Source organism: Leptidea sinapis, chromosome 32, assembly GCF_905404315.1.
Source record: "Leptidea sinapis chromosome 32, ilLepSina1.1, whole genome shotgun sequence".
Classification (NCBI taxonomy): Eukaryota; Metazoa; Arthropoda; class Insecta; order Lepidoptera; family Pieridae; genus Leptidea; species Leptidea sinapis.
In genome coordinates this window covers 5,960,070-5,987,161 of record NC_066296.1, presented here as the reverse complement: position 1 = coordinate 5,987,161, position 27,092 = coordinate 5,960,070, and the positions used below count along the sequence as shown (strand labels likewise).

The following is a 27,092-nucleotide window of genomic DNA, read 5'->3' as shown; positions in this document are numbered from 1 at the left end:
CATACATACACACTTACATACATTACACAAAACATCACCACACTCGCCGGCGAATGTGTTCTTCTCACCTTTCATCTTTCATCCTCATTTCATCTTCATTTTCATTCTCTCTCCTTCCCACAAGCACACATCCGGTCTGAGGTTCGAGTCTCCTTAGGAGACGCCCCGCGGCTGTTGTTGCGTAGTCTTTGCGGCCTCCACGGCCCACGTCCTACTTCGCTGTGAAAGCCAGGGCTGCTAACAGCACAGAGGAGGTTTTAGTCGGTATGGGGCGTCCGCTTACGCGGACACTCGAGTCCGACATACTACGTCCAGGAGGTCTATTATCAAAATCGAAAGCCGAATTTCGGTCCGAAACGAAAAAATGACAAACTTTGAATTAAATCCTATTACCAAAGTTTTTCGGATCCGAATAGTGCGGACGGATATCGTTCTAGAACCATAGACATGACCATAAAAAGTGAGGTGAAACAGCGAAAAAGTAAATGTCAAGTGAATTTGGGAATAAGGTAAACGAAAGACAAAATGTCTAATCGCAAATTCGCATCGATTTTCGGATCCGAAGCACTTTCGTAATTGCAAAATGCACGATCCGTCCACCGAAACTTCGTATTTCGATTTTGGTAATAGGGCTCCAGGGCGTAAATACGTAACAGTATTTCCTCTTCTCAAAAAAAAAAAAAAAATTCAACAACAGCGAGCATATTTTTGGAAATAATTCTTGGTGTTATTATTGACGAATTCAATAAATAGCAGGGATTGTTTATTATTTACAAAACAACGTATGTCGGCTAGTACATCTATAATTTAAAATACTTAATAACATTTACATAATATTATTATACTAAAGGTAAACTAAACTAAATTGTTTATATACTTTGATATTTATAATTTATTTTAACTTAGTTTATAATTAATTGCGTAACCAAAATATGAACATAATTGCAATTTTTGAAGACGCTCGAGTTAGTTTAGATAGCTAGTATCTTCATAGTCAAGATAAGAGGGTAGAAGAATAAAGCAGGCAAAATTTTGGTGGGAATAGGTTAAAAATTACGAAGCCTACATAAGGTATACACGGCTAGAAAAATGAGTACCTATACATTATTCGACATTATCATGCAAATTTTTTACCGACTTAGTGAAAGGTACAATATCGTTAAGGCATTAATTTTCTCAAAATTGATTTCTTTAGAATTCTTTTTCAAGTCATTTCTAATACTACCATCGCTTCGAAAACGCTCTGAGAGAGAAGAAGCCGCAAGACACTTTCCCCCGGCATTCTTTTGTCATTGTTATTGCTATAAACTTATCATAATCTAGTCCCAGGCTGTCCGATCACTTAGATATTCAACTGTGGAGTAGTAGGATTAACGACAGAGCCATTTTTAATATAACATATAAATTTATTTATAGATAATGCTTGAACAGTGGCCGGGACTTTATTATAGAAATATATAATATATTTACTCTTAAAGCTATTATGTATCATATAAAGCCTGCTAGAATTAGTTACAAGCAATCCATTATTTCTAGTGTTATAAAAATGAAAATCAATATTTAGAGCATATTTTATTAGTTATTTAGGCAAATTGGAGGGAGATTCGACCATTTAACGAAACCATTCAATACGAAATATATGTATATAGGATGAACTGCCAATAACAATTGCCTGTGTCTTGTGTGGATTTATCTCACATTCACTTTCGCATGGAGTTTCGAAACATATAATATTTATTTTGCTATATTATTTCATTTAAGCATAGAAGGACTTCTAAAAAAGCATATAAAGCCGGTCTTGTAAGTCCCACTACTCGTCTTTGCCGCTATCAACCCTTCTTTAATATTGTACAGCGGTTTAAACGTTAGCCGTGACGCTAGATGGCGCTTTCAACAAAATTTGCTCATATTGAGTTAAAATGTTCAAAATTGTTATAATTTATGCAAAACATTAGCCTTAAATATGAAATTATGTACTAAATATCCATAATTGTTTTTAAAATGTTAAAAAAAATACAATTACAGACACGATTTAGTCAGAAACGTGATGAATTCTGAATCACGCTAACAATGTTTATCGTTCTGATAAGTATATATACTTTACTCACTACAAATTTAGTGTACTAGCTTCGGCAGTACATATACTAAAATTGGAACGATACAGAGAAGATTAGCATGGCCCCTGCGCAAGGATGACACGCAAAATCGTGAAGCGTTCCACATTTTTTTGACAAATTTACCTACATAATTTTAAACATTAATTATTATTGAACTACTATTACTACTGTTGAATATAATATAATAATAGTATTTATTTAAGACAAGTGGAGTCGGAGGTAGGGATGCCAACTTTTATAAGAAAAAAAAGAGTAGGTATATCTGATTTCAAAATAGATAAAGAAAGAGTACGGACTTCAAAAAAAGAGTATCATATTTTATTGTATATTTTAACAAAGGTTAGTTTTAGTAGCACATAATAATTTTACATGGTTTTTAAAAGAATTGTATGACTCCAAACACCTTTACCAGTGGGAGACTCCTTTGCACAGTATGGCGGCTAGATTATAGGTACCACAACGTCGCCTATTTCTGCCGTGAAGTAGTAATGTGTAAACATTACTGTGTTTCAGACTGAAGGGCGCCGCTAGTAAACTGGGCAAATCAGGCTTAACATCTTATATCTCAAGGTGACGAGCGTAATTGAAGTGCCGCTCAGAATTTTTGGGCTTTTAAGAATCCTGAGTGGCATTGCATTGTAATGAGCAGGGCGTAATAATAACCGTAGCTGAACGCCTTGCTCGTCTCGTCCCGTATTTTCATTAAAAAAAACCATTCTAACTCTCAATTTACATAAAGCAAGACCTCATTTTTAATTAATTTGAATGAAGCCCAGTTTCTCTCATCCCGCTACTTGACATTCATGACCGTCAAAATGTGGCTTGGGGAAATGGGTTTACCAACATACCTACATAACAGTAAATAAACGACTTTTTTGGTTATGATAATCGGCTTACAAATGGACTAAGTATGGTAAATATTACATTTATAATAAGTATTTATAATAAGTTACCGAGTGGCTAGTTAAGTTAGTTTAGTTAAATTCTAGATTATTAAAGAATTTAAAATAAATAAAAAAATATTTCTTAATAATATTTACAAATAGCCCATATTCACTAAAACTATAGTTTTAAGTTATTTTATTAAGTATTATCATTGTTAAGTACATCTTATTCTATTTTATTCAATTTACTGTAAAGGGTTTCAAATGTCTGAAATAAATGACATATTATTATTATTATTAATATAAAGTTGCCCTTATACAAAAGCTATTGTTCTTAGGTAGCACGGTATCTAGTTGGAATGCAGCGACCAATGCATGCAGACCAATTATTATCGGCCATCAAAATATCGACATATCTTATGAAGATGTGGTTTTAAAACGTAGTGCCATCGTGTAAATCTGCATTTAGTAAACAATTCAATTTACAAGAGATGACTAAAAAACTGTTGAAGAAAAGTGTTGTGCCTTGTGCGGTGTTTCCGGGACGATACGACATGGGTACCTTCAAAAAAAAAGCGCGTACACCTTCCTTAAAGGCCGGCAACGCTCTTGTGATTCCTCTGGTGTTGCAAGAGAATGTGGACGGCGGTGATCATTTAACAGCAGGTGACCCGTACGCTCTTTTGTCCTCCTTCCTTTCCATAAAAAATAAAAAAATAAAAAATAAAGAATAGCAATTCCCTTAAAATGCGGAACATCTAATGTTATAAATACACGAGTATACAATACAATACAGTTATTAAATACACGCACATCCTACTTTGCTTAAAAGTCTACATAAATCAATATTCTCCCTGAGATCTCGGATCAAAGACAGTAAATCACAGAAGGAGGCGTGATTAAGGAGCCATCAAGCTGAGGAAACTAAGAGAATTTAAACGAATGTCTGTTTCACGAAACAATTTCCTTAAAAGGTTGACAGTGGGGGCGGAGGCGACTAGGGAAGGGGGTGGTATCGACCTTGACCCTTTGATGTATCGCGTCGATAAAGTTACACCACCATTAGCTGAGACAGTGACGTATCTGAACGTTCGTGTTCGAAAATTAGTTTTATGAACGTTTTCAGTTTGAACACACATACAACTACGTAAGGCTTAGGATAATAAAAAAGCGATTTGCTCGATTGTATGAAACGTGCAGTCATTGATAGATTGAAAGATGACAGCTATAATCTTGTAAAAAACAGAGAAAGCCGATATCCACTACGTTTTATGTAACTGTTCGCTTTCAAACTTAGCCGCATTATGCTTCCTCCACAAGACGGGCCTGCGATCTGGTTAAGATCGCCGGAATACGTTGGATGAGGGCAGCGCAGGACCGATCGGTTAGAGTCGACTAAAGGAGCTGTAAGAGGAAAAATTAAGAGTAATTTATGTACAATTATTTTACCTCCAATTTTCCCTACAATTATTTTAAATACGAAAGTAGCTCTGTCTAATGGTTTTGCTTGTTTGGTACAAAATTTACTTGACATTGAGAAAGGATATTTTAGTTACCTTGTGATGGGTTGCGGTGATCAGGTGACCCTTTCGCTCGTTTGTACTCCTCTTCGATAAAAAAAAAAACTTGGAACAGAGATAGACTAGACCTAGAGAAAGAACACATACAGGTTTTATATGCATTTAATCACTGTTCATTTTTTTATGAAATTAAGGGACGAGGCGAACAGGAGGTTCATTTGATGCTATTTGATACGCCCTGCCCATTACAATGCAGTGCTGCTCAGGATTCTTGAAAAACACAAAAATTCTGAGTGGCACTACAATTGCGCTCGTCAGTTTGAGATGTTAATTCTCATTTGCCCAGTAATTTCACGGCGTCCTTCAGACCCAAACACAGTAATGCTTACACATTACTGCTTCACGGCAGTAATATGCGCCGTTGTGGTACCCATAATCTAGCCGGCATCCTGTGCAAAGGAGCCTCCAACGGGTGGTATTCATAGGTATCTATCTATAGCGAAAAATGGATTGAAGGAAAAGATATAAGTTTGTATTATGTAAGTTCGCCTCTGTTGCAGGTTTATAAAATCATATATCACAATACCAAGGTACTCACGCACTTGATAACAAATAAATAAGTATTTTTTTCCTATTAAGTATCGTGCGCAAAGTTCGATTTTGCACATGCATTTGCGTTCGCAAAGTACCACTTTCCCATACGTTGACAAGAGCGTGCGGGAATGTAACTGAGCGTGCGGGAATGTAACTGAGCGTGCCGGAATGTTTGAAAATATAAGTTACGCCTAAAGCTATCTCAAAATTGTTTGTTTTGGTGCATCACTACATATTATATATATTCTTTTTATGGAATAGGGGGACAAATGAGCGTACGGGTCACCTGTTGTTAAATGATCACCGCCGCGCCGCCAACAATCTCTTGCAACACCAGAGGAATCACAGGAGCGTTGCCGGGCTTTAAGGAAGGTGTACGCGCTTGTACACAGTAAATGCTTGTTGCTTATCTTGTAATTTAAATGATTTGTAAAACGATGAAAATGTAAATCATGATTTAAAATAGTGGCAATGAGTTTCTTGCTACTTCTTCTCATAGCTCAACCCTTTACGAAGTAGCAGTAGATTCTATAGGAAAAAAAAAAACATTTTTAAATGTCATTTCTTTGACCTACATGAATAAAGTGATTTTGATTCGATTTGATTGTCTAGACCTAGAAGTAGCAGATGGTGTAGCCGTGTAGGGTTAACCTTTATATATGAATAGGAATGCTCGAAACTCATAAATTTCCTCTCAGATCCTAGATACATCGCAGAGCATTTAAACCCATGACGGATAAGCTGAACTAAAGGGCGAAGGAAGGCTGAGGAAACGATAAAATAATTTGCACTGCTTACGAGTATGTTTGAAACAAAATTCGAGAAAATGGATTTTCTACGGCATTTGCTTTAGGCGCCTATTCGAGGAGCACGGAAAGGACGCCGATGTATCTCGAAAATGTGAAATTGAAATTACTGCGCAAATGAGACTTAACATCTTATGTCTCAAGGTGAAGAGCGCAGTTATAGTTCCGCTCAGAATTTTTAGGGTTTTTCAAGAATCCTGAGTGGCACTGCATTGTAAGCAGAGCGTATCAATCACTATCAGCTGAACGTCCTGCTGGTCTCGTCCCTTATTTTCATTAAAAAAATATCAAATGACCATAAGAACGAAATCAAAGATTATACTAAGCTTACACTCAGTTATGTTTTTCGTAAGTGAAGTCTGAACAAAGAGTGAGTACACTCTACAGAACTCAGTCTACAGTTTAAATGTACCAAGAAATACGAGGGTAATTTGATAAGCGATGCCCCCGAGCTCGGAGCATTTATATCACTCTAGTTTTATGATGGACTTGCCCCAACGTGTCGATTAGATTATCCTTACACGTTGGAACTAAGTGGAAGCTTTACTCGCAACAATAATATTTTATCTGAATGTACATGAATGAAATGAATGTAAATCTGAATGTAATGTACATTTATCAACATTTGGATAGCTAGACTAAGCCAAAGAATTCGCATTACTGCTTCACGACAAAAATAGGCGCCGTTGTGGTACCGATAATCTAGCCGGCATCCTGTGCAAAGTAGCCTGGTAGAATAATAACAATTGTGTCGCAATTTTGGATCGCGCGGGCGGAGAGAGTAAACAAACGAAGATGTAATAATAATGACAACGTCTTATTGGTCACTTTAAACAAAAGCGGTGTTAGTTTGTTGAAAACAACTTACAAAACATTGTACTGGTCTTCTGGTTTTCTCGTAGTGTACTAAACGAGTTGCAACGTCAAAACCAAAACTCAGTGAGCAACAGAGCTTGTAAAAGTAGTAACATTGAAGTCTTCGGTCTTTTCAATTATCGTTTGTACGTTTAAAACAGCCAGCCTAGCTCAACTACAAAAAGATAGTTGTGCCCGCTTATCACAGTCATAAGGAATCAATTCCAAAATCTTAGAAAATAATAATTCATGTGTAATAAAAACATTTGATGTATAAATACACACAAGGAGATACTCTTTCCATTGCAGACGTAGATTTTATCGTATTATACATTGCGCAAATAACATATATGCGCACATTCCTGGAAATTCAACTTCTATTTTGATAAACAGATGTGTTAATGGAGATTATAGTTGTACGTACACACAATAATTTACATTGGTAGCGGCTTCACGTCCGCAGGTAATTATCGAATCCAGTATAAGCAATGCTTTAAGTTAGCAGACTATTATGAATAAGGGGGTGAATCTTTACTTGTATATTATAACTGTTTTAATTCTGTAAAAACTTTAAATTATGCATTGTATTTTAGTAGTTAGTATACTTTAGTGTTTATTCGTATTGTTGAATTTAATTATTCTGTCACAACGTGGTGTGTGGGGTGGGTGGAGACCTATAAATGGGTCACAGTTATGTAAATTAACATACATTAAGATTGCTAATAGCTGTTGGTCTTCCTAATAAATAAATAATCCCAATTAAATTCCGTCATCCTCGAGGGATTTGCCCATGTTGATGATGATGATGAGAGTAAATTTAAAAGTTTATTTATGTATGCATATATAAGTATTAAGTCTTAGTATTATTATTGTATAGTACAGTTTTTATTATTATCTAGTCGTATTAGTTAATTCTGTAATAAGCTTAAGCTGGAATAAAAAATAAATAAAAAAAAAAACCATTGAGGTTTGATTTCCTTCATGAATCAAGGTAAGGGTAATTACTCACAAGGGACCATTCTCGCTAATCAGCTGATTCTCTAGGTATCCCATGAGATCATAACTTAGAAAAGATGGTGTAGTGGGTTCATTAGTTAGTTGGATGGATTCGAGACTTTTTTTTTAGCGGTCGGATGCTCTAAGGCTACCTTCCAATAGTCTGGGCCTAATCCTAATAAAAAGGAGAGCTGGAAAAGATGGGTATCGGCGTCAGTTCTGGAGCACGGGTTCGTTGCACTATCAGGGAATGCCGTTCGATTTATGGAAGTCCAAGTGGAAGTCAAGGTTAAAGGAGCTTTAAGGAGAGCCTCCGGGAACATATAGATATGGCCATAGATGAATTTCACCGTGCGACAAGCGGTGGTGAAGAACCTTGACCACCCAAAATTGAATTGGACGCGAAAAGAGAGCCTAGGAGAAAAGCTTAATCGTTAGCGTTTTGGGACAGCGAGTCAGCATTCCATAGAACACGAAAATATTAATAATTTATGTATAACATATAAATAAAAACTGACTTAGAATATATGAACTCATCCCTAACTTCAATTGTCATCAGATGGCATCTGCCATTAGCAGAGAAAACGTTACACGTGGCGGCACTCTGAGGACCGGTATCCATCAAAGCGGAGAGGAGAGATGTATTTTGATAACCAATCAGATTTCGTTATTTCCACATCTCCTCTCCGCTTAGCTTCGGTGGAAATGGATTTAGCGGAGAGGAGACGGGGTGTCTCATTTTAGATAGTATATTGCGTCGCGTCGTGAATTCAAGCGGCCTGTGCAATGCCCGGCCGAAAGCGTTGTTATAAACACAGCTCACATCTCCTATCCTCTTTGGCGGAAATAGCCTGACAGCTTCGCGGCTTATCTCCTCTCGTCTCCTTTCCTATACATACTTAAATATTTACACTTATGTACACTTAAATATCTATGTTTAAAGAACGTTCAGACGTGGTGACTGTTGTATGTAAGTACTATGGAAATCGGAACAGGCTGGAGCGTGCCATTGTTCTAGTTTTTTCTGTTCTGTGGTTGTAACCATATACAGTTTACTTACAGTTGCGTTTATAATTTTAGTGTATTGGAAGAAATTGTCTAATGTGAATCTTAGAAGTAGTGGACTTTAATATTGATTCACTGACCTGCATTTGATAAAATGAAATTGTAATCAAATACTAAATCGCTTAAGTAATACACATTCTCTATCGTATATATATCTAATTTTGGATTTGCTCTTGGTTAAACTGATATTTTTATTTTAAAATGAGACTTTATTAGTGGGAGGCTTCTTTGCACATTCCCACAACGACACCTATATCTGCCGTGAAGCAATATTGTGCAAACATTATTGTATTTCGGTCGCCGTAGCTAGTGAAATTACTGGGCAAATGAGACATCTTATATCTCAAGGTGACGAGAGAAATCGTAGTGCCGCTCAGAATTTTAGGGGTTTTTCAATAATTCTGAGCGGCACTGCATTATAATCAATTCCTATCAGCTGAACGACCTACGCGTCTCGTTCTTTATTTTAATAAGAAAGAAAAACACTCATTTGGCGGTTTGTAACGGTTTATCAAATCCTGGGCTCAACGATGTGTGTAAGTTCGTCAGTCTCCTACGTCTCACTACACTAGATACATTCTAGGATAATTATTAAGCGTTTCCAAAGACCCAAACACTTGTTATACAACGTGGCGCTATGTCTACATTAAACTAACTTTAAACAGCCGACACAAGCAAGACGTTCAGCTGATGGTAATTGATACGATACATTACAATACAGTGCCGCTCAGGATTATTGAAAAAACCTAGAAATTCTGAGCGGTACTACTATTGCGTTCATTACCTTGAGACATAAGATGATGTCTCATTTGCCCAGGAATGAGAGCAGGCAGACTAGATTGCATAGGTAACCCATAAGTGTGAACCCATTGCGGGTGGAGTAGTCTGTAAATGGCTATAATATTGTCATTAAAGCATTGCCTAGAATCGGAATACTGGGTCTTGAAATCTCTAGCGATTATGTTTCGAATTACATTCTAGCGCTCTACAAAGCGCAGGTCCGGCCACACATGGAGTATTGCTGTCATCTCTGGTCTGGCGCACCCCAGTATCAGCTCGATCCATTTGACCGCGTGCAACGCAGAGCAGCTCGAATTGTCGGGGACCTAGCGCTCTGTGAACGGCTGGATCACTTGGCGTTGCGTAGAGACGTCGCTTCACTGTGTGTCTTCTACCGCATTTATCACGGGGAGTGTTCCGAAGAGCTGTTCAACCTGATTCCTGCCGCCGAATTTCACCTTCGCACGACACGCCACAAGTTAGGATATCCCCACCATCTGGATGTGTGGCGGTCCTCCACAGTGCGGTTTTCAAGGAGCTTTCTTCCATGTACTACAAAGCTGTGGAATAAGCTTCCTTGTGCGGTGTTCCCGGAACGATACAAAATGGTTCAACAACCTTCAAAAAAAGCGCGTACAGCTTCCTTAGAGGCCGGCAACGCTCCTGTGATTCCTCTGGTGTTGCAAGAGAATGTGTGCGTCGGTGATCACTTTAAAACAGGTGACCCGTACGCTCGTTTGTCCTCCTTTTCCATAAAAAAAGTCTATCAGTCTGTTTTTATGTCGATTGTAAACAAACATGTCTGAATTATTGTTATTTTAGAAATGTACACCGATATAATCAATTGTAATGAATAAAACATTTCTACAAAGTTTATTTACAAATTTATTCAAATCTACAATAGTAATACTTCCTATTTACAATAATTACAACTTAAATATCAAATAATTTATATTTTCACACAATGTTGGAACAATTTGTTCGTGCACAGAATTACGACTTTGAAGACCTTATCATAATTATCCACATTCAAGATTTAAATGCAAGAAACAAGTCAAGTCTGTTTCCATATGTAAACCGATTGTCACAGTATTTTCATGTGTAAAGTAAGCGCCTCTACAAACTAAACGTTAACCAGAATATTCTGAAGACCGAATAAAAAAATTAAATTAAATATGTAACCCAAATGTATGAACGATGCGGGACTCGAACCCGCGACCTCTTGGGTTCCGTCCGAGCACTCTTGCAACTGAGCTTACCGTTCGAGTGACGTATGGCTCCATCTACAGGATCTACTTTACAGTTGATAGCCTGCTCAACCCCTATAATTGCAGTCTAGCGAAAATCTTTAACAAAAAAAGCGATTCACTCGATTGTATGAAACGTACAGTCATTGACAGATTGGCAGATGACGGCTATAATCTTGTAAAGAATAGAAATAGCCGAAATACACTACGTTATAAGCAATTTTTCGCTTTCAAACTTAGCGGGATTATAATTCATGGCCAATTGCGATACTGTAATTACTATTTCAATCTTATGTCAAATCACTACAAGTTTCATATTAAACTAAATTTCGTAGTCCTAATTACGTTGTATTTACATCCTCTTTGATAATTATTGCATATTAGGAAATTGACTTGAGATGTCGCTCTTGCAAATCTAAGGAAGTGAGGGTTATCACTTTAAAACAACAAATTGTTCAGTTTATTGTCATTAATTTCCCATTGGAAGGCGAATATATTATTTATTTAAAGTCACAAAATAATTTTATTCAAATAAATTAGAGATTGAGAGAAAATTGCAATTAATTAAATTGTGAAGCAATTCTCGTATTTCATGTATCCAGTTTAGTATCCAAATAATTATCCAGATGTTGTGAGCATTCTTGAATGTAAATTCCGCAAAAATTCGTTTTCAAATAATTCGACACGTGTTCCGCCTCTAGACGAGGAATCCTCAGATGTTGACTCACCAAATTCTGGCACGAGACTGAAAGCAACACACAAGAATGCTCGCAATATTTAGATAACCAGTTTAACCGATTTCATATTTTTTATATTCGGATTAAGAGTTAACATAACATATTTAAAATAAGTTAAAATTTATTTTGCTAATTCGATAAGATTTATTTGTGATAGGCATATCTTCTTAATTTAATTATATTTAGCTTAATAAAGTTGTTAAATAACTATCACAAATAAAAAAGGCACACATTGGAAAGAAAAACCACTTAAGTAATTATTTCATCAACATAAATAAGATACAATCTTGTTGTATACATTTTCGGCCTTACAAATAAACTTGGTATAAAGTTATAACTGATGATAAACAAAGAAAATGCAAAATGTTTACAATATCCTTGACAACATTGTCAATACAATGATAATTCTGAAGTTTTCCGAATGACAAGCTGCCTTGCAAATAAACGCGGGAAACGTTATACGTCCGAACAAACCATTCGTAAGCAAAATCTCTATTTGTAAACATTTTACATATTCTTGGTTTATGCTTAGTTATAACTTTATGCCAATTTTATTTGTAAGGCCGTTTATATTTATATATTGACTTATGGTTTTTTAATAGTACCACATAAAACAGAATACATTTACAGAATATATCATTGGATCTATTCTGTTTTATGTGGTATTTTATCCAATGATAAAATTAACCGATTCTTAGTCGCATATTACTATATCCACAAACTTTATATATGAGGAGGCAAACGGGCAAGTCTCACGGGATGGGTAGTGTTGAGGCAACCGCCCATGGACATTCACAACAACAGGTGTCAAGAGATGTGTTGCCGGCCTTTAAGGTGCTCTATTCTTGAAGGTCCCTAAGTGGCATCTGTTCGTGAAAACAGCAGCCGGTAATTCATTCCACAAAGTGGCTGTTCGAGGCAAGAAATTTCTAGCAAAACGCGCGGTTTTGGAATACCAGACGTCAACGTGATGCGAGTAGTATTTTGCATTTTGACGTTAAGTCCGGTGGTGGAATTCGGCCGCTGGAATCAACCGAACGGCTCCTCTGAGTGTTATTGCACACTATAATTTCCACATTCTCAATTCACAGAATTCGACTTATTAAAACAGGCACACTTTTTATGATAAATCTCTGGCTTATTTTATTTTTCTGATCATTAATACGATCGCGCACATATTCCAAGTAACAATCACTCTAAAGCGTCATTCACACGAGAGTTAAAGAATAGCGTTAAAACCCAGAGCAAGAAATGCCACAACATAATAGGTTGGTGGAGGGGTTTCTTCGCATTTTATTACAATATATGTATATTATTATTATTAGCATATTATATGCTACTTTGTTCGATTAACACTGTCTAAAGAATTCTGAAGAGATCAAAACAGGTGGTTAGCATACTATGTGCGAAAAGACTTTTTCTCCGTCCTTACATTCCACCCGTCTCCTACCCTTAATATTAAACACAAGTTCGATAAAAAACGTCGCGTTTTAAAAAAAGCGTTGACATATTATGATTAATTGGCAAAGTGCTGGGGCATATATAACGACACAAGAAGTTTATTTGTAACAAACTTTAAGAGTAAAAAGTAAGTGCAATAAGCCCAGATTAAATAATTTCAAAAAATGCCAGTGAAACAAAAATTTATCGAGATACCGCTTTTTGTACCGCGTCTGTCTTGGCCCAACTTCCGACCATAGCGCCACCGTGCCTTTGGGCTTAGACTAGGTAAATTTATTGAATTAGGCGTTACTTTGCAGAAATCCATAATTATACAAATGATTTAAGTTTTCTTTAGTGTTAATTCCGCCAATATTTGATTTTAAAAGAAATCGACACGTGTTTCGCCTCTACACGAGGCATCCTCAGGACGTGTTGTCTCGCCAAAATCTGGCGAGTCTCGTGCCAGATTGTTTTAAAAACAAATATTGGCGGAATTAACACTAAAGAAAACTTAAATCATTTGTATTAGACTAGGTATGCTACCACCATCAAATATATTTTAGTGCTCTCGTGTGAATGGGGCCTAATAGTATACCCATATTATAAACAGTATTTCTGAAGAGGGCGAGGGATATCTATGCTTAATATTAAAAGCATATCGAAATCGTTGTATATAATAATATAATGTAAGGTAATAAATAATTTTTAAAAATATTTAAATCTCAGGGTGGCGAGCACTACGCCCTAGGTCGTTTGCGACGCTTCACGAGTCAGGTCATAATGTCACTGTTATGAGTAGCTGATGACAGTTAACACCAAGTGTTAACCTGCTCGTTACGTCACTTTTGCTGTCCTAGTATAAATCCAGGTCAGCTTGTTGGCTGCATCAGTCAGAGCAGACCTCCTCGGCCACCTGCTGCCACTTGGCGACCAGCGATGACACTGTCCTGTGCTTCATACCGATGGAGTTCGTTATCTTTACCTGAAAACAATTACAAAGAAAATATAGTATATATGAGAAGCCCAGACGATAATAATTCGATCGTTCAATAGTGACCACAATATGAATATTAAAAAAGTGGCTTGGCGATCACACTAAAAATATAATTTAATAAAATAATATGTTTTACTTGAGCGAGACATTGTATTTTATTTTAAAAAAAGTAGCAATATGTCATTAAGATTCGTTTTGGTGTCTATTTTTTTTATATGAGAGGGGGCAAACGGGCAAGAGGCTCACGGGATGGGGAGAGGTGAGGCAACCGCCCATGGACATCCGCAACAACAGGTGTGTCAAGAAATGCGTTGCCGGCCTTTAAGGTGGGAGTATGCTTTTTTCTTGAAGGTCCCCAAGTCGTATCTGTTCGGGAAGATCGCTGCCGGTAGTTGATTCCACAAAGTGGCTGTGCGAGGCAAGAAATTTCGAAGAAAACGCGCGGTTGTGGAATGCCAGACGTCTACGTGATGCGGATGGTACTTTGCACGTAATGTCCGATGGTGGAATTCGGCCGCTGGAATCAACCCGAACAGCTCCTCTGAGCACTCCCCGTGATAAATGCGGTAGAAGATGCAGAGAGAACCCACATCTCTACGCAATGCTAGAGAATCAAGCCGATCGGAGATGACTTGATCGTCGATGATTCGAGCCGCTCTTCGTTGTATGCGGTCAAATGGAAGAAGCTGGTACTGGGGAGCACCCGCCCAGAGGTGAGAACAGTACTCCATGTGAGGCCGAATTTGCGCCTTATAAAGTTGCAGGCGGTGGCTTTTAGTGAAGTACTGTCTCGCCTTACTGAGTACACCAAGCTTTTTAGAGGCCAGTTTGGCCTTCTCTTCCAAGTGACCACGGAACTGAACGTCGCTCGATATATCGACGCCAAGTATGCCAATACAGGCTGTGGCAGTTAGAAGGGGATACGACAAAGGGAGACTTTTTAGTGGTGAACGCACAAACTTGTGTCTTCTTGGGGTTGAATTGGACTAAATTATGTCGGCCCCATTCCGAGACTTTGCAAAGCATAGTCTCGATTTCAGACACAAGTTTGTTCCGGTTCTCGTCGACGCTATCCCGGGACATGTTGGCACGGCCGGTGTAGGAAGCATACCCTGTGCTGTCGTCTGCATAGCAATGAATATTGCTGATTTGCAGCATATCATTGATATGCAGAAGAAACAGCGTAGGGGATAGCACGCAGCCTTGCGGGACACCAGCGTTTATGGGTTTTAAGTCGGAGCATGCACCGTTGATAACAACCTTGATGCTCCGATCAGCCAAAAAGCTAGCGACCCATTTGCACAACTTCTCGGGAAGCCCATAGGATGGCAGTTTCGTTATAAGCGCTTTATGCCACACCCGATCGAAGGCCTTCGCTATGTCCAAACTCACCGCCAACGCCTCTCCCTTCGACTCAACCGCTTGCGCCCATTTATGGGTGAGGTATGCAAGAAGATCACCAGCTGAGCGATCCTGACGGAAACCGTACTGGCAGTCGCTGATCAGCTGGTGCCCCTCTAGGTATCCCAAGAGCTGGCGGTTGATGATCGACTCCATTACTTTGGAGAAAATGGAGGTAATGGCAATAGGGCGGTAGTTGGACGGATCTGAGCGTACACCTTTCTTAGGGATCGGGTGCACTAAAGCCGCCTTCCATAATTTCGGGACTACGCCTGATGAGTAGGAGAGCCGGAAAAGACGGGTAAGGACCAGCGCCAGTTCCGGAGCACATGTCCGCAGCACTATCGGCGGAATGCCATCGGGCCCGCTCGATTTGTGAATGTCCAAGGTGAGAAGCGCCTTAAGCACGGCACTATGCCGGATTTTTACCTCCGGCATATATGAATCGCACCGCGGAATATGCGGTGGTGGTGCACCTTGGTCATCCAGAGTCGAGTTGGACGCGAAGAGGGAGCCCAGGAGATCAGCTTTCTCTTTCGCGTCATGGGCCAGCGAGTCATCATCCCTGTGCAGTGGCGGAATGGCTGGCTGGCAGAAGTTTCCTTGGACAGCCTGTCTGGCTTGTGGCGGCGACATGAGACGGGTCGACTCCTTCCCTAAAATATGGTCGAGGGAGGCGATAGCTGACCCATGCGTCATGCTCGTGAATGGGCGCTACCTGTGATGGCAGGATGATCCTGTTACCGGAAGCTCTGCTTCAGAATCTTAAAAGCTATTATTTTTTTAATTATCGCTTATAAAATACTCGCAAAATAACTTTATTTATTTACGGTGTGTGTGGATGCAGCTACTGTACTCAATAACTTTTGTTTTGTATTAATTTACATTTATTTTTTTGACCTACTTACTTTACGTTTCTTGCTACTTCTTCTCATTAGCTCAACCCTTTACGAAGAAGTGGCAGAATCAATAAGAAAAAAATTCTTTTTTGACATTCGTAAGTGTCATTTCCGTGACCTACATGAATAAAGTGATGTTGATTTGATTTAATTTGTGAGAGCCAAGGTTATCTATTAAGTATTTTAAAACAACGGATTTTTTTAAATTTACATGATCACTATAAGATTTTGTTAGGCTAGCTAATTACGTAATAACTTAAGACAGAAGGACCCTTACGTTGGGACTGAATAAATTGACAGACTTGGTATTGTAATACCTCTCTATATTGATATCACAACTTTTAACGGAAGATGAATTTGTTATGTTTATGGCGTTATCATTTGAAATACCATTATAGTAAGGGGTAAAACTAGCATTAACAATTTTCATATTTGTAAACTAAGCAAACTGATGTTTCATTAGTCATAAGTAGCTAATTATGTTAGGATTATTATTATTTATTAAATTAGGATTAAAATTCAAAGCGCATACCTTAGACTTTTTCTTCGTGCCCTTATCTTTATCTCTCTCGCTCTCTTTCACCTTATCCTTCTCACTTTCTCTCGCTTTCTCTTTTTGACTCTCTCTGATTCTCTCCTTTTCTCCGCTTCTGTCCCGCTCGGGGGTGTTCTCGGCAGTGCTTGGCGCGGTTTCTTTCTCAAGAGCTGCTATATCGTTGTAGAACGACATTAGTTCGTCACCAATCTCTTTCTTCTTCTCCTATATAATTAATTTCATAATTAATAATAATAAACAATTTGTTAAGTTTTTAAAGTGATAACCCTCACTTCTAGGATTAATACACAAATAAAATTTGAAAACAAAATATTATGAACGATGCGGGACTCGAACCCACGACCTCTCGCGTTAGGCGAGTGCTCTTCCAACTGAGCTAACCGTTCGAGTGACGTATCCTTTATAAAATCTTGTATGCTTTCTTCAACTCTCAGGTTGTGGCTTCATCTACAGGATCTACTTTACAGTTGATAACCTGCTTAACCCCAATATTTGCATATTAGGAAATTGACTTGAGATGAATTGATGAGCACCCGCACGGAACGCGAGAGGTCGTGGGTTCGAGTCCCGCATCGTTCATAGAATTTTGTTTTCAAATTTCATTTGTGTTATTATAATAAATGAGAATACTGAATGTACTTTTAATTCAATTTAAAAAATGTCAGCAATATTATTATATTGATTAGTTATTGTGTTAACAAGCGCTACCAACGTCCTGGAGCCAGAAGATATCCCAATTAATAATTACATTTATATAACTGTCGTTACACAAATAAAATTTGAAAAACAAAATTTTATGAACGATGCGGGATTCGAACCCACGACCTCCGGCGTTCCGTGCCGGTGCTCTAACCAACTGAGCTAACTGTTCGAGTACCGTCTCGTTATAAAATCCTGTTTGCTTTGTTCAACTCTCAGGTTGTGGCTTCATCTACAGGATCTACTTTACAGTTGATAACCTGCTCAACCCCAGTATCCGCATATTAGGAAATTGACTTGAGATGTCGCTCTTGTAAATCTAAGCAATATGTTATGTTTTTAAAGTGATAACTCTCACTTCTAGGATTAATACACAAATAAAATTTGAAAAAAAAAAATTATGAACTGTCGTTAATTATACCTAGCTGTTATTTTATATAATTATCATTTCAGTTTAAATATGATTACAAATAACTATAACAGGATATAATATTCAGATCTTTAGTAAGATTAACTTTAATTTGATTCGTGTAAGTTAGTTGGCACTACAGCAGTGCCAACTAACAGTTGATAGTATTACCACGGTTGGCAGTAGTGCCCTAAATGAGCTAGAGTGCTAAGTTCGAGTATTTATTATTTATTGTGAATTCTAATTTTAACTCTGCCCAAACACAGTGATTATACGAATTGTGTGTGTTTAACTTAGATAATTTATACATCTAGATAGAGTCTTTCGCTGTTAGACTACCGATAAAAACAAGCCAGGATTATTAGTTTAGTGTGCGTGACAAGTTACGTCTTACACTCGCGATTTATATGACTCTTTGTGTTAGTGTGCGTGAATTGTTCAAAATAGAAGTTAGTTCTAAATTCAATTTTTTTCGACGTTTTCACAGCTGTCATAGTCTATCTAGACGTATAACTGATCAACGGTGTTTAAATTATCAAGCCCTTCTACCTAAATATTAACAATTTATTTTCCCAAATGTTTATTAATTATGTCCAAATAATATTTATATCAATGACCAAAATAAATTTGACTTGCAACAACACTACCATTAATAACACGGCCTTACAAATAAACTTGGTATTATCTTACAGGTATAACTTAATACCAAGTTTATTTGTTAGTTTATTTAGTGTAAGCCAAGAATATTCAAAATAACTATATCGTTGACAACACTGTAAATACAATGATAATTCTGAAGTCCTCCCAATGTCGAGCAGCCTTGCAAATAAACGCGGGAAACGTTATACGTCTGAATAAACCAAACCACAATATGACTATTTGTAAACATTTTGCATAATCTTGGTTTACACTGAGGTATAACATTACGCCAAGTTTATTTGTAAAGGCGCTTATGATGAATAAGTTCTGTTTTTTTATGTAGAGAAAAATCAGCAGCATTCTTTGAAGGTGGTAAGCCTGAAACATAATTAAGCGAAGCGATGCGAAGCTGAACGGAGCTCCTACCCGGTGATTCCAATTGATTTCTGTGTTAAATTGTTTCTCGGCCATTTCTGAACCGATTTTAAAAAATTTTGAACTCATAGAAGGCTTTCGAAATTGTCGAGACATTTCATACTTGATTCAATTATTACAATTAAAAACAAATATGATTTACAAATTATTCTGGTCAGGGATCCTATGCTAAGGTTGAACCATGTCCGGGGATTTTTAAGCCACGAAGTACGCCTTCTTCCGGGTGGACGCTTTCCCTGGACTTTCCCCTGCATGATGAGTTGGAGCAGGTCGTATTTATCACTACGCATTATGTGACCAAAGTACTGCAGCTTGCGTTTCTTGACAGTATTAAAGATCTCTACCTTTTTGTTCATCATCTGCACTCCACAACATCCTGGAACTGGAGACATACTAACCGTGACTATGACAGGGGGCGGCGGCGGCGTGGGGTCGCGGGTGCCAGGGGGAGGGGGGTCGGACCACGCGGGGGGCGGCGGGGTGACCGCTCTCGACGGCGGGGACGGCTGAGGAGGGTTAGTGTTGATGATGTCCTCCTGAATATAATGAAACATTACACAAATAAAATTAGAACACACATTATTTTATTAACGATGCGGGACACGAACCGGCGACCTATCGCGGTCCGTGAGAGCACTCTCCCAACTGAGCCAACCGTTCCAGCCATTGATAAAATCTTGTATGCTTTGTTCAACTCTCGGGATGTGACATTTGACATTACATTTCCGACGACAGTCGAGTAGAAATAACAAACTAAGAAATCAGGCTTAGATATTTCAAAAGAATCTGCTTCATCTTAACGACAATAATTAAAAAAATGTTCACTGCCTAGAGATGCCTATTTTAGTTTCAATATTGTATATGTATATATTTAAGTGTGCTTGGAATAAAGATTAATATTGTGTATACCAAGAAAAGACTTACTAAACCGACTCAAAACAGTATGTAAGCATTACAAGTTTATGTTTGTTCCTGGTGTAAACATTGTGATTGAGAGGCATCAGTTATTATGTTTATATTATAGACCTAGGGTATAAATAACACAAATAGCCCTCTTCTGCAGTACAGAGATGGTATTAATATCGGTACCACTGCCAATAACCCCATATGACATAAAACATAATGAAAATAAATATAGTTAGGTTACTCACGCAGAATCTATGTCAGTTAAATGTCTGATCTTTTTAATGGCGTGTGTTGTAATTAAGTCTTTTAGCCAATTATTCAATATGTTATTTGGAATTAAAAATACTACTAAAAATATAGCAGATTGCAGAATCAACTATTTCCGTTTAACAAAAAATTCGCAATTACATTTTTGACATAATTCCACCTTCGCACGACACGCCACAAGTTAGGATATCATCCCCACCATCTGGATGTGTGGCGGTCCTCCACAGTGCGGTGTTCACTTTTCAAGGAGCTTTCTTCCACGTACTACAAAGCTGTGGAATGAGCTTCCTTGTGCGGTATTTCCGGGACGATACGACATGGGTACCTTCAAAAAAAGCGCGTATACCTTCCTTAAAGGCCAGCAACGCTCTTGTGATTCCTCTGGTGTTGCAAGAGAATGTGGGCGGCGGTGATCACTTAACACCAGGTGACCCGTACGCTCGTTTGTCCTCCTATTCCATAAAAAAAATGGCGCTTTATGTTTGATTTTCTTGCTATTTAACAATAGGTTATTGGCGTTAAACCAGTACACTATGTAAGATACTTCGCCATACATAACTTGGTTATATTTCACTTTAAAAATGATTGATATCTCATCTGCAAACAATACTACCTTGTTTTTATTTTAAAGTAAGGAAGATCATTAACGTAAATAATGAATTGAGTGAAGTTTGGTTGTTATCATTACTGTAACATAACATTGACAGTAAGGGACGAGGCGAGACGAGCAGGACGTTCAGCTGACGGTAATTGATACACCCTGCCCATTACAATGCAGTACCGTTCAGGATTCCGAAGGAAAAACCCAAAAGTTCAGAGCGGCACTACTATTGCGCTCGTCACTTTAAGACATAAGATGTTAAGTCTCATTTGCCCAGTAATTTCACTAGCTACGGTGCCTTACTGCTTCACGGCAGAAACCGCTGTGGTACCCATAATCTAGCCAGCATCCTGTGCAAAGAAGCCTCCCACTTGTAAATGCCCTCAGTCGTCTCTTACGACACCCTTGAGCCTGGGACTTCCCTTTTCTTTTTAAGCCCCGGGAAAACAGGGCAACTCTTCACTGGTCTTGCAATGATAGTTACCTTGTCGTCGACGCTGGCATGAGGAGGCGTGGTGCTGATGTCCATGTCGGTAGTGAGCACGGCGGGAAACTCCCACTGCACGAGCCCATCCGCCTCGCGCCGGTAGCAGTACCGTCCCTCCGACCTGCGTCACACAAACGTACAAACACAAGTCCCGGTAGGCTCACGACACGCCCCGTCACTCTATTTCAACTAATGTTAATTAAGCTCTCATTTACTCACAATCTAAGGCCTTTACGCGGTGACTTAAGTCAAATCTAAATCACTCCATTCATGTAGGTCAAGGAAATGACACTTATGAATGTCAAGTTCTCTTATATGATTCATTTTTAAGTTATTTGAAATGTACCCACAATTTACGTTTTACTAATAGATATGTTATTTCAGTCATAACTCTATATTTCTCTAAGTATTTTAAGTCAGACGTGTCATATCGTACCATACCTTACTTCAATTATGAGTATAGGTGATCTGGTGATCTCTGTTGTAATGGAAGAAATCTCAAACATTAAGGCTTTAATAAGACGGTCACGGCAACCACATCTCCGTAGTCTGTCCCACCTAAACACATAAATATTACCTAAATGTAAAAATGCATATGGTAGGCGGAATACTAAATGGTTTGCCAGCAAACGTTTTAGAAAGCATTGAGAAAAAACCGGAAAAGGCAAAGTATTTATTAAACAAACAATTTATAATGTAATTATGTATATTATCAGGCGTGTTAATATAATTGTTATAGGAATTTAATATAATAATATAAGTAATTAAGAGCGATCTCGTCCCCACGGATAAACCTTACATGGTTTCTTGTGGGTGACTTTATATGTATTTTCTTTGTAATACTTTTAATTGTGAACAATAAAGGAAAAAAAAAGTTTGGTTGGTACACCAGTATAGAGACACCAACAACTCTACAGAAACCTGGATTCGAGATACAATAACCGAAGATGCAAGTGACTCAATGATTTAACAGATGACGTTATTAAAAATAATTATTTGCGTAAAATCGCGTTTAATATTTGCATTTTTTGATGAAACATTCAATCTTACCCGTGACGCGGCAGGATACATTGAGTAAATACACGCGTTAGTATGAGCACAAAACCAATCCAGTTGATTCACGTAGTATTTCAGTTATCAAACAAAGTTAATTTATACAGGATGGTTTTCCTTTTTTTTGAGAACGACGCGTGGTGATGGCCAAGTCGAAAACTACGAGACTTAGAGAAAAGTCGTGAAACGAGCCCTCGATTTATAAGAAATCAATAAATACATATTTAGTTTTCGACCCGAATGATAACGACATTACCTATGAAAGCTTAATTCACAAATGAGATGAAATAACAGTACAGGGCCCCAGCACTTCATCCACGAAAATGGACCAAAAAAAACAAGTTTGAGTATAAGTAAAAAATATTAACAGTAGCCCATTAGGGACTGGGCTTAAATACCTGTTACTATGTGCAAATCCGGTAATTTCTCCTCTAGACGTTGCTTTTTAGGTATATTCACGTTTAACTTGTCAAATGATTACTAATAATATTACGTTATTATTAACATACTAACCACAAAATGGCAGTTTCTTAATTAACTTTCATTTAAAACAAAACAACGTGAATGTATCGAAAGGCAAAACAAGTTCCCGAAGACAATACACCGTCCGACTCATGTCGTCACTCGATGTTCTGGAAAAGATCAAAGTGCATTACCGGCAATTAAATGTAAAAGTGTATGACGTCATATCCTTACCGGAACTTACGTGGTGAGCTCCGCTTCTCTTATCCCCGCCATCTTGCATCAATCTTCGAGCTTCAATCGTTATTGTGGGTATTAGAATATTGTTTCATCATAAATTGATTACTTATAGTAAGGCAAGCGACCAGGCGGTTCCAAAAAAAAAATATTTACAATATAAAACCACGGCAGTTGTAGAACTAACACGATAAAAAAGCGTCTAAGTAGACCTTTTAAAATTTCGAGTCTGTTCGTAACCAAACGACATTAAGTTAAATGTGGCACAAGGCGTGATCTTTTTTTTTTTTTCAAAAACTCAAATAACCATTATTTTTATTGAAGTAAAACTTTTTTATCGAGGTTTGAGAGAAATTTTATAGCAATGTCGTCACGATTTTCGGTTACGCGCCATATTGTTTTATCAAATTTCAGTATAGTGACGTAAAGGTATTATATAATATATTACTTTAAAATTGATAAAATAAAGACTTTTGTATGCATGTCTATATGATAAAATAGCTTTAATTTAATACAGATATTTTCTGTGAAGTTGTAAATAGTAGAAAAATGATATGTCATAAATAAGTTACACTTCTTACCTGTGCATTCTGGTAAACACACACATTTATTATTATTATTAATTCAAGACATCAATTAAATTCGTATTCGGCACTAAAAAAATATTTGTAATGAAATCGAAAATTATAATTTTAAAAATATAAATGAAATCAAGAAAACTACCGCCGCCCCTTGGACTATTAACATAAAAGAGTCTAAACCACTAGTCGCTTGCAAATTTTGTGATAAACAGGATTTCGAAGAGTCGGGTGTCGTATCGATAGCGCTGCAGAAAACTCGCCGGGATTCAGAGAAACTCGATGCTTATAAAATATAATTTATTCTTAACAAATATATATTATATAGATAAGACAGGTACCATATATTATCACAGACGAAAATCAATATCACAATTTTACTACAAATATATGTTATCAATATAAATATTAGAAAAAGACAATTTGCAACTCGCCCTGTTTATACTTTTGTCAAAACAATTTTATTAATTTGATTACTTACAAAATATATTTGGCTGATCTATATCGCAGTCAGGTGACATTAAAAAATGTTAAAGGACTTATTTCACAATGGATATGGTAATACGTAATACAATTTTATTATAACTACACTATTTTTTAGAATTGATCCAGTCTATTAATTACTAATAAAAAGGATAATTTCAAATTTGAAATGAAAAATATATATTTGAATGTAATAGGAAGAAAAATTTATCACTTTTATATTTAATCCATTCACCTCTTCTATAGGTGAATCAATAAACTTTAGGCCTATCACAGACGATAGACTATCCGTGATGCACTTTTTAGTCTGTGATAATAAAACATATAGAATTATATGCAGTACCGCAAAGGACGCGCAAAAAGTTTGACACACACAATATCCTCGCAGATCTGACAGACCGCGCCGTACAAAAAGTGCGCCAAAAAGATATAACGTTCGCGTTAACACGTATAGCGCAGACGACGCTCACTTTAGTCTGTCGTCTGCATTTGCTAGTGATTGACGTGTATCATGGCGCTAGACATCGATATATCGATTATTTTTCAAGAAATAGAAAATAGACCAGCACTGTATGATACATCTTTGGCGAGTATCATGACAGAAATTTAAAAAGAAAATTTTGGGATGAAGGTAAAGATTTAGGTAAATTTATTTGGATATAATGTTAGAACTAAGTGTTTAATATGAATGAGTCCCTTTAATAATCGTTCTGAAAGAATAAGATGAACCCAAAATTCTCTATAATTTCTTCTTCTTTTTTATATCTCAAGTAGGAAACAATACACCACAATCTCTGTACTTCCATTGCGTGTACATCCCTACAGTTCTGCCGACAAAATGAGCGAAAGTGTACGTCGTGTGCGTTAAGTCTGTAAAATATCTTCCACAGACGTTTTGCGCGCGCAATGCATACTTTTTGTGTGCCGCAGACTCGATAGCACAAAAAGTGTGTCATCTGAGATAGGCCTTAGTTATTTCGTTGGATACAATATCAACACAAGTACTTTTTATCCTCTAAAAAATCTGACAACTGATATTAATTAAAACCATTTCATTCTGTATCTCTAGATGTACAACATCCAGAAAAGGCCTGGACTGTGGATACTTTGTCAGCATCTATTTATGAATGTTACAGATAAGTTCTTTTTTCTTCGAGTCTGTAAAATTCGTAGACAATATTTGTGAATATTATAAATTTTTATGTGTATAAGTATGTTCTTCTCGAGTTTATTAATCAAACTAAAATGAAATTGTAGAAACATACATACATACCAAGTAACTATATACTTGGATAATTATAAATTATCTAATTCATTCACTTGTATGTGTTGAATTTGATGGTTCCAAGTTGAATTTGTCTCTTGGTCTAACTCTCACTATTAGAAAAAATATAAATATACTTAGAAGTAGTACACAAAAGCAGAATATGTCCATCAAATGTGCTAACTCAATCGGGAAAATGATATGACTGTGTGTAAACTGAATACGGATATAGCAATTTTAAAAGTGTAAATTTATATCTAATGGCGGATTCACATGGATCTAACATTAGTTGCCCAACGAAACAACAAAGATTAAAATGAATTCCAATGAACATGTTCAGATAGTTCGAATAGAATCAACTCAACACAGGTACCAAAGATGACCGAATTTATAAAGTTCCTGGAGTACTTAATTAATATTTATAGTATTTTACAAGAAATAAGGTAATAATTATTATTATTTCTCACTTCTTTTGTAAATATATTAAAAAGAATAAAATTAAATTGTTAATATCACAAATAATTAAATACTTAATAATTTTAGTAATTATTATTTGTGTATATATTATATAGTCTAACTGTACGAGTTATAAACCGTACATAATATTGTTGTTGTAAGTATTTTCATTGTTATTTGCCGCGATTCATAAACGCGTGCATTTTATTTTCCTAATAAAATAAAGTTAGTTATCATTCATTACTCAATAGGAACGGTTTTATTTATAGTAACTCATCCTTCCACTTTGTCTCTGCCTTCCATTTGGTATAAAATGATAAATATCATTTTATACCAAATGGTATAAATGGTAAATGATATTTGGTATAAAATGATAAATATCATTTTATACCAAATGTATGGAAAGTTAAAGCATCAGCCTCTACTTTTTTTTTGGTCCTTCGAGCCGGATATGAACCAGCGACCTATGGATTTACAGTCCAGTATGTATATTTGTATATAAAATAAGAAAATACAACTTGTTTCAATCTTTAGCACCCATCACTACCATTAAAACTAGAATACCAATACTCAAAGCTTGGTGGTCTACTTGGGGATGGCTGAAAACCAGCGCTGCATGAAAATATTATATCAAGCAGCATAAGCTGGGCCTACGCCATTTTGTCTTAATGTAAGTTTATAATATTATTAAGTTGATTTTGTATATTTAAATTTACTTCAAGGCAATACATTTTATTATTGTTATTACTTCAATGTGACATTGGCTAACTTGTGGTATACCTTGCACAAAAGCCACAGTAGAAAGAATAGAATAGCGAATTAGCAATTGATCAACTAAATAAGAACCGTGTGAACCCGTTTGATAAGTTATTTAATTCTGTTTGTTTTATTGTGTGCGTTTAGCTAGATATCAATATAGATCGTGGATGTGTTTGAGTGTTGGTGTGGTAACGGTGTGTGCGAGAGGGAAACGCTCGCAAGGGGGCTCGGTGGTAAGGGGCGTACCTCTGGAAGACGCAGAGCCAGCCGGGAGGTGCAGCGGCGGCCTCGTGCGTGCTCAGTGACTGTTGTGCGGCGCCGCTCCAACGACGCAGATAATCGCCGGTTAGTGCGCCAACACGAAACGCGTTCAACAGTGTCTGTACACACACATCAAAACATCTCTGTTATTATTTCCTTTCGCTTACAAGTGGTAGAAGAAGAATGCCCATGCGATGATTAA

General features: G+C 37.1%; 1 protein-coding gene and 2 non-coding genes across 4 annotated transcripts in view; 1 reads left to right on the top strand and 2 right to left on the bottom strand.

Annotated features, from left to right (window-relative positions):
- Positions 1–2,120: 2,120 nt before the first annotated feature.
- Positions 2,121–2,227, top strand: LOC126974584 (U6 spliceosomal RNA). Its single transcript, XR_007731547.1, has one exon. It is a non-coding gene; the product is annotated as a U6 spliceosomal RNA (small nuclear RNA).
- An 8,261-nt stretch (positions 2,228–10,488) lies between these two features.
- Positions 10,489–27,092, bottom strand: part of LOC126974414 (uncharacterized protein DDB_G0284459-like) — a 28,152-nt gene continuing 11,548 nt past the window's right edge. Inside the window, exons 6-10 of one of the 2 annotated variants that reach the window (XM_050821896.1) lie at positions 26,876–27,009; positions 21,335–21,458; positions 19,475–19,612; positions 16,871–17,098; positions 10,489–14,026 (exon numbers count right to left, since the gene is read on the bottom strand). In XM_050821896.1, the coding sequence (XP_050677853.1) occupies positions 13,931–14,026; positions 16,871–17,098; positions 19,475–19,612; positions 21,335–21,458; positions 26,876–27,009 (720 nt within the window). In that variant the 3' untranslated portion in view covers positions 10,489–13,930. Of the gene's footprint in view, positions 14,027–16,870; positions 17,099–19,474; positions 19,613–21,334; positions 21,459–23,086; positions 27,010–27,092 lie in introns of those variants that run through there. The other variant, XR_007731526.1, reaches the window with a different exon arrangement.
- Positions 17,210–17,280, bottom strand: Trnal-uaa (transfer RNA leucine (anticodon UAA)). Its single transcript has one exon. It is a non-coding gene; the product is annotated as a tRNA-Leu (tRNA).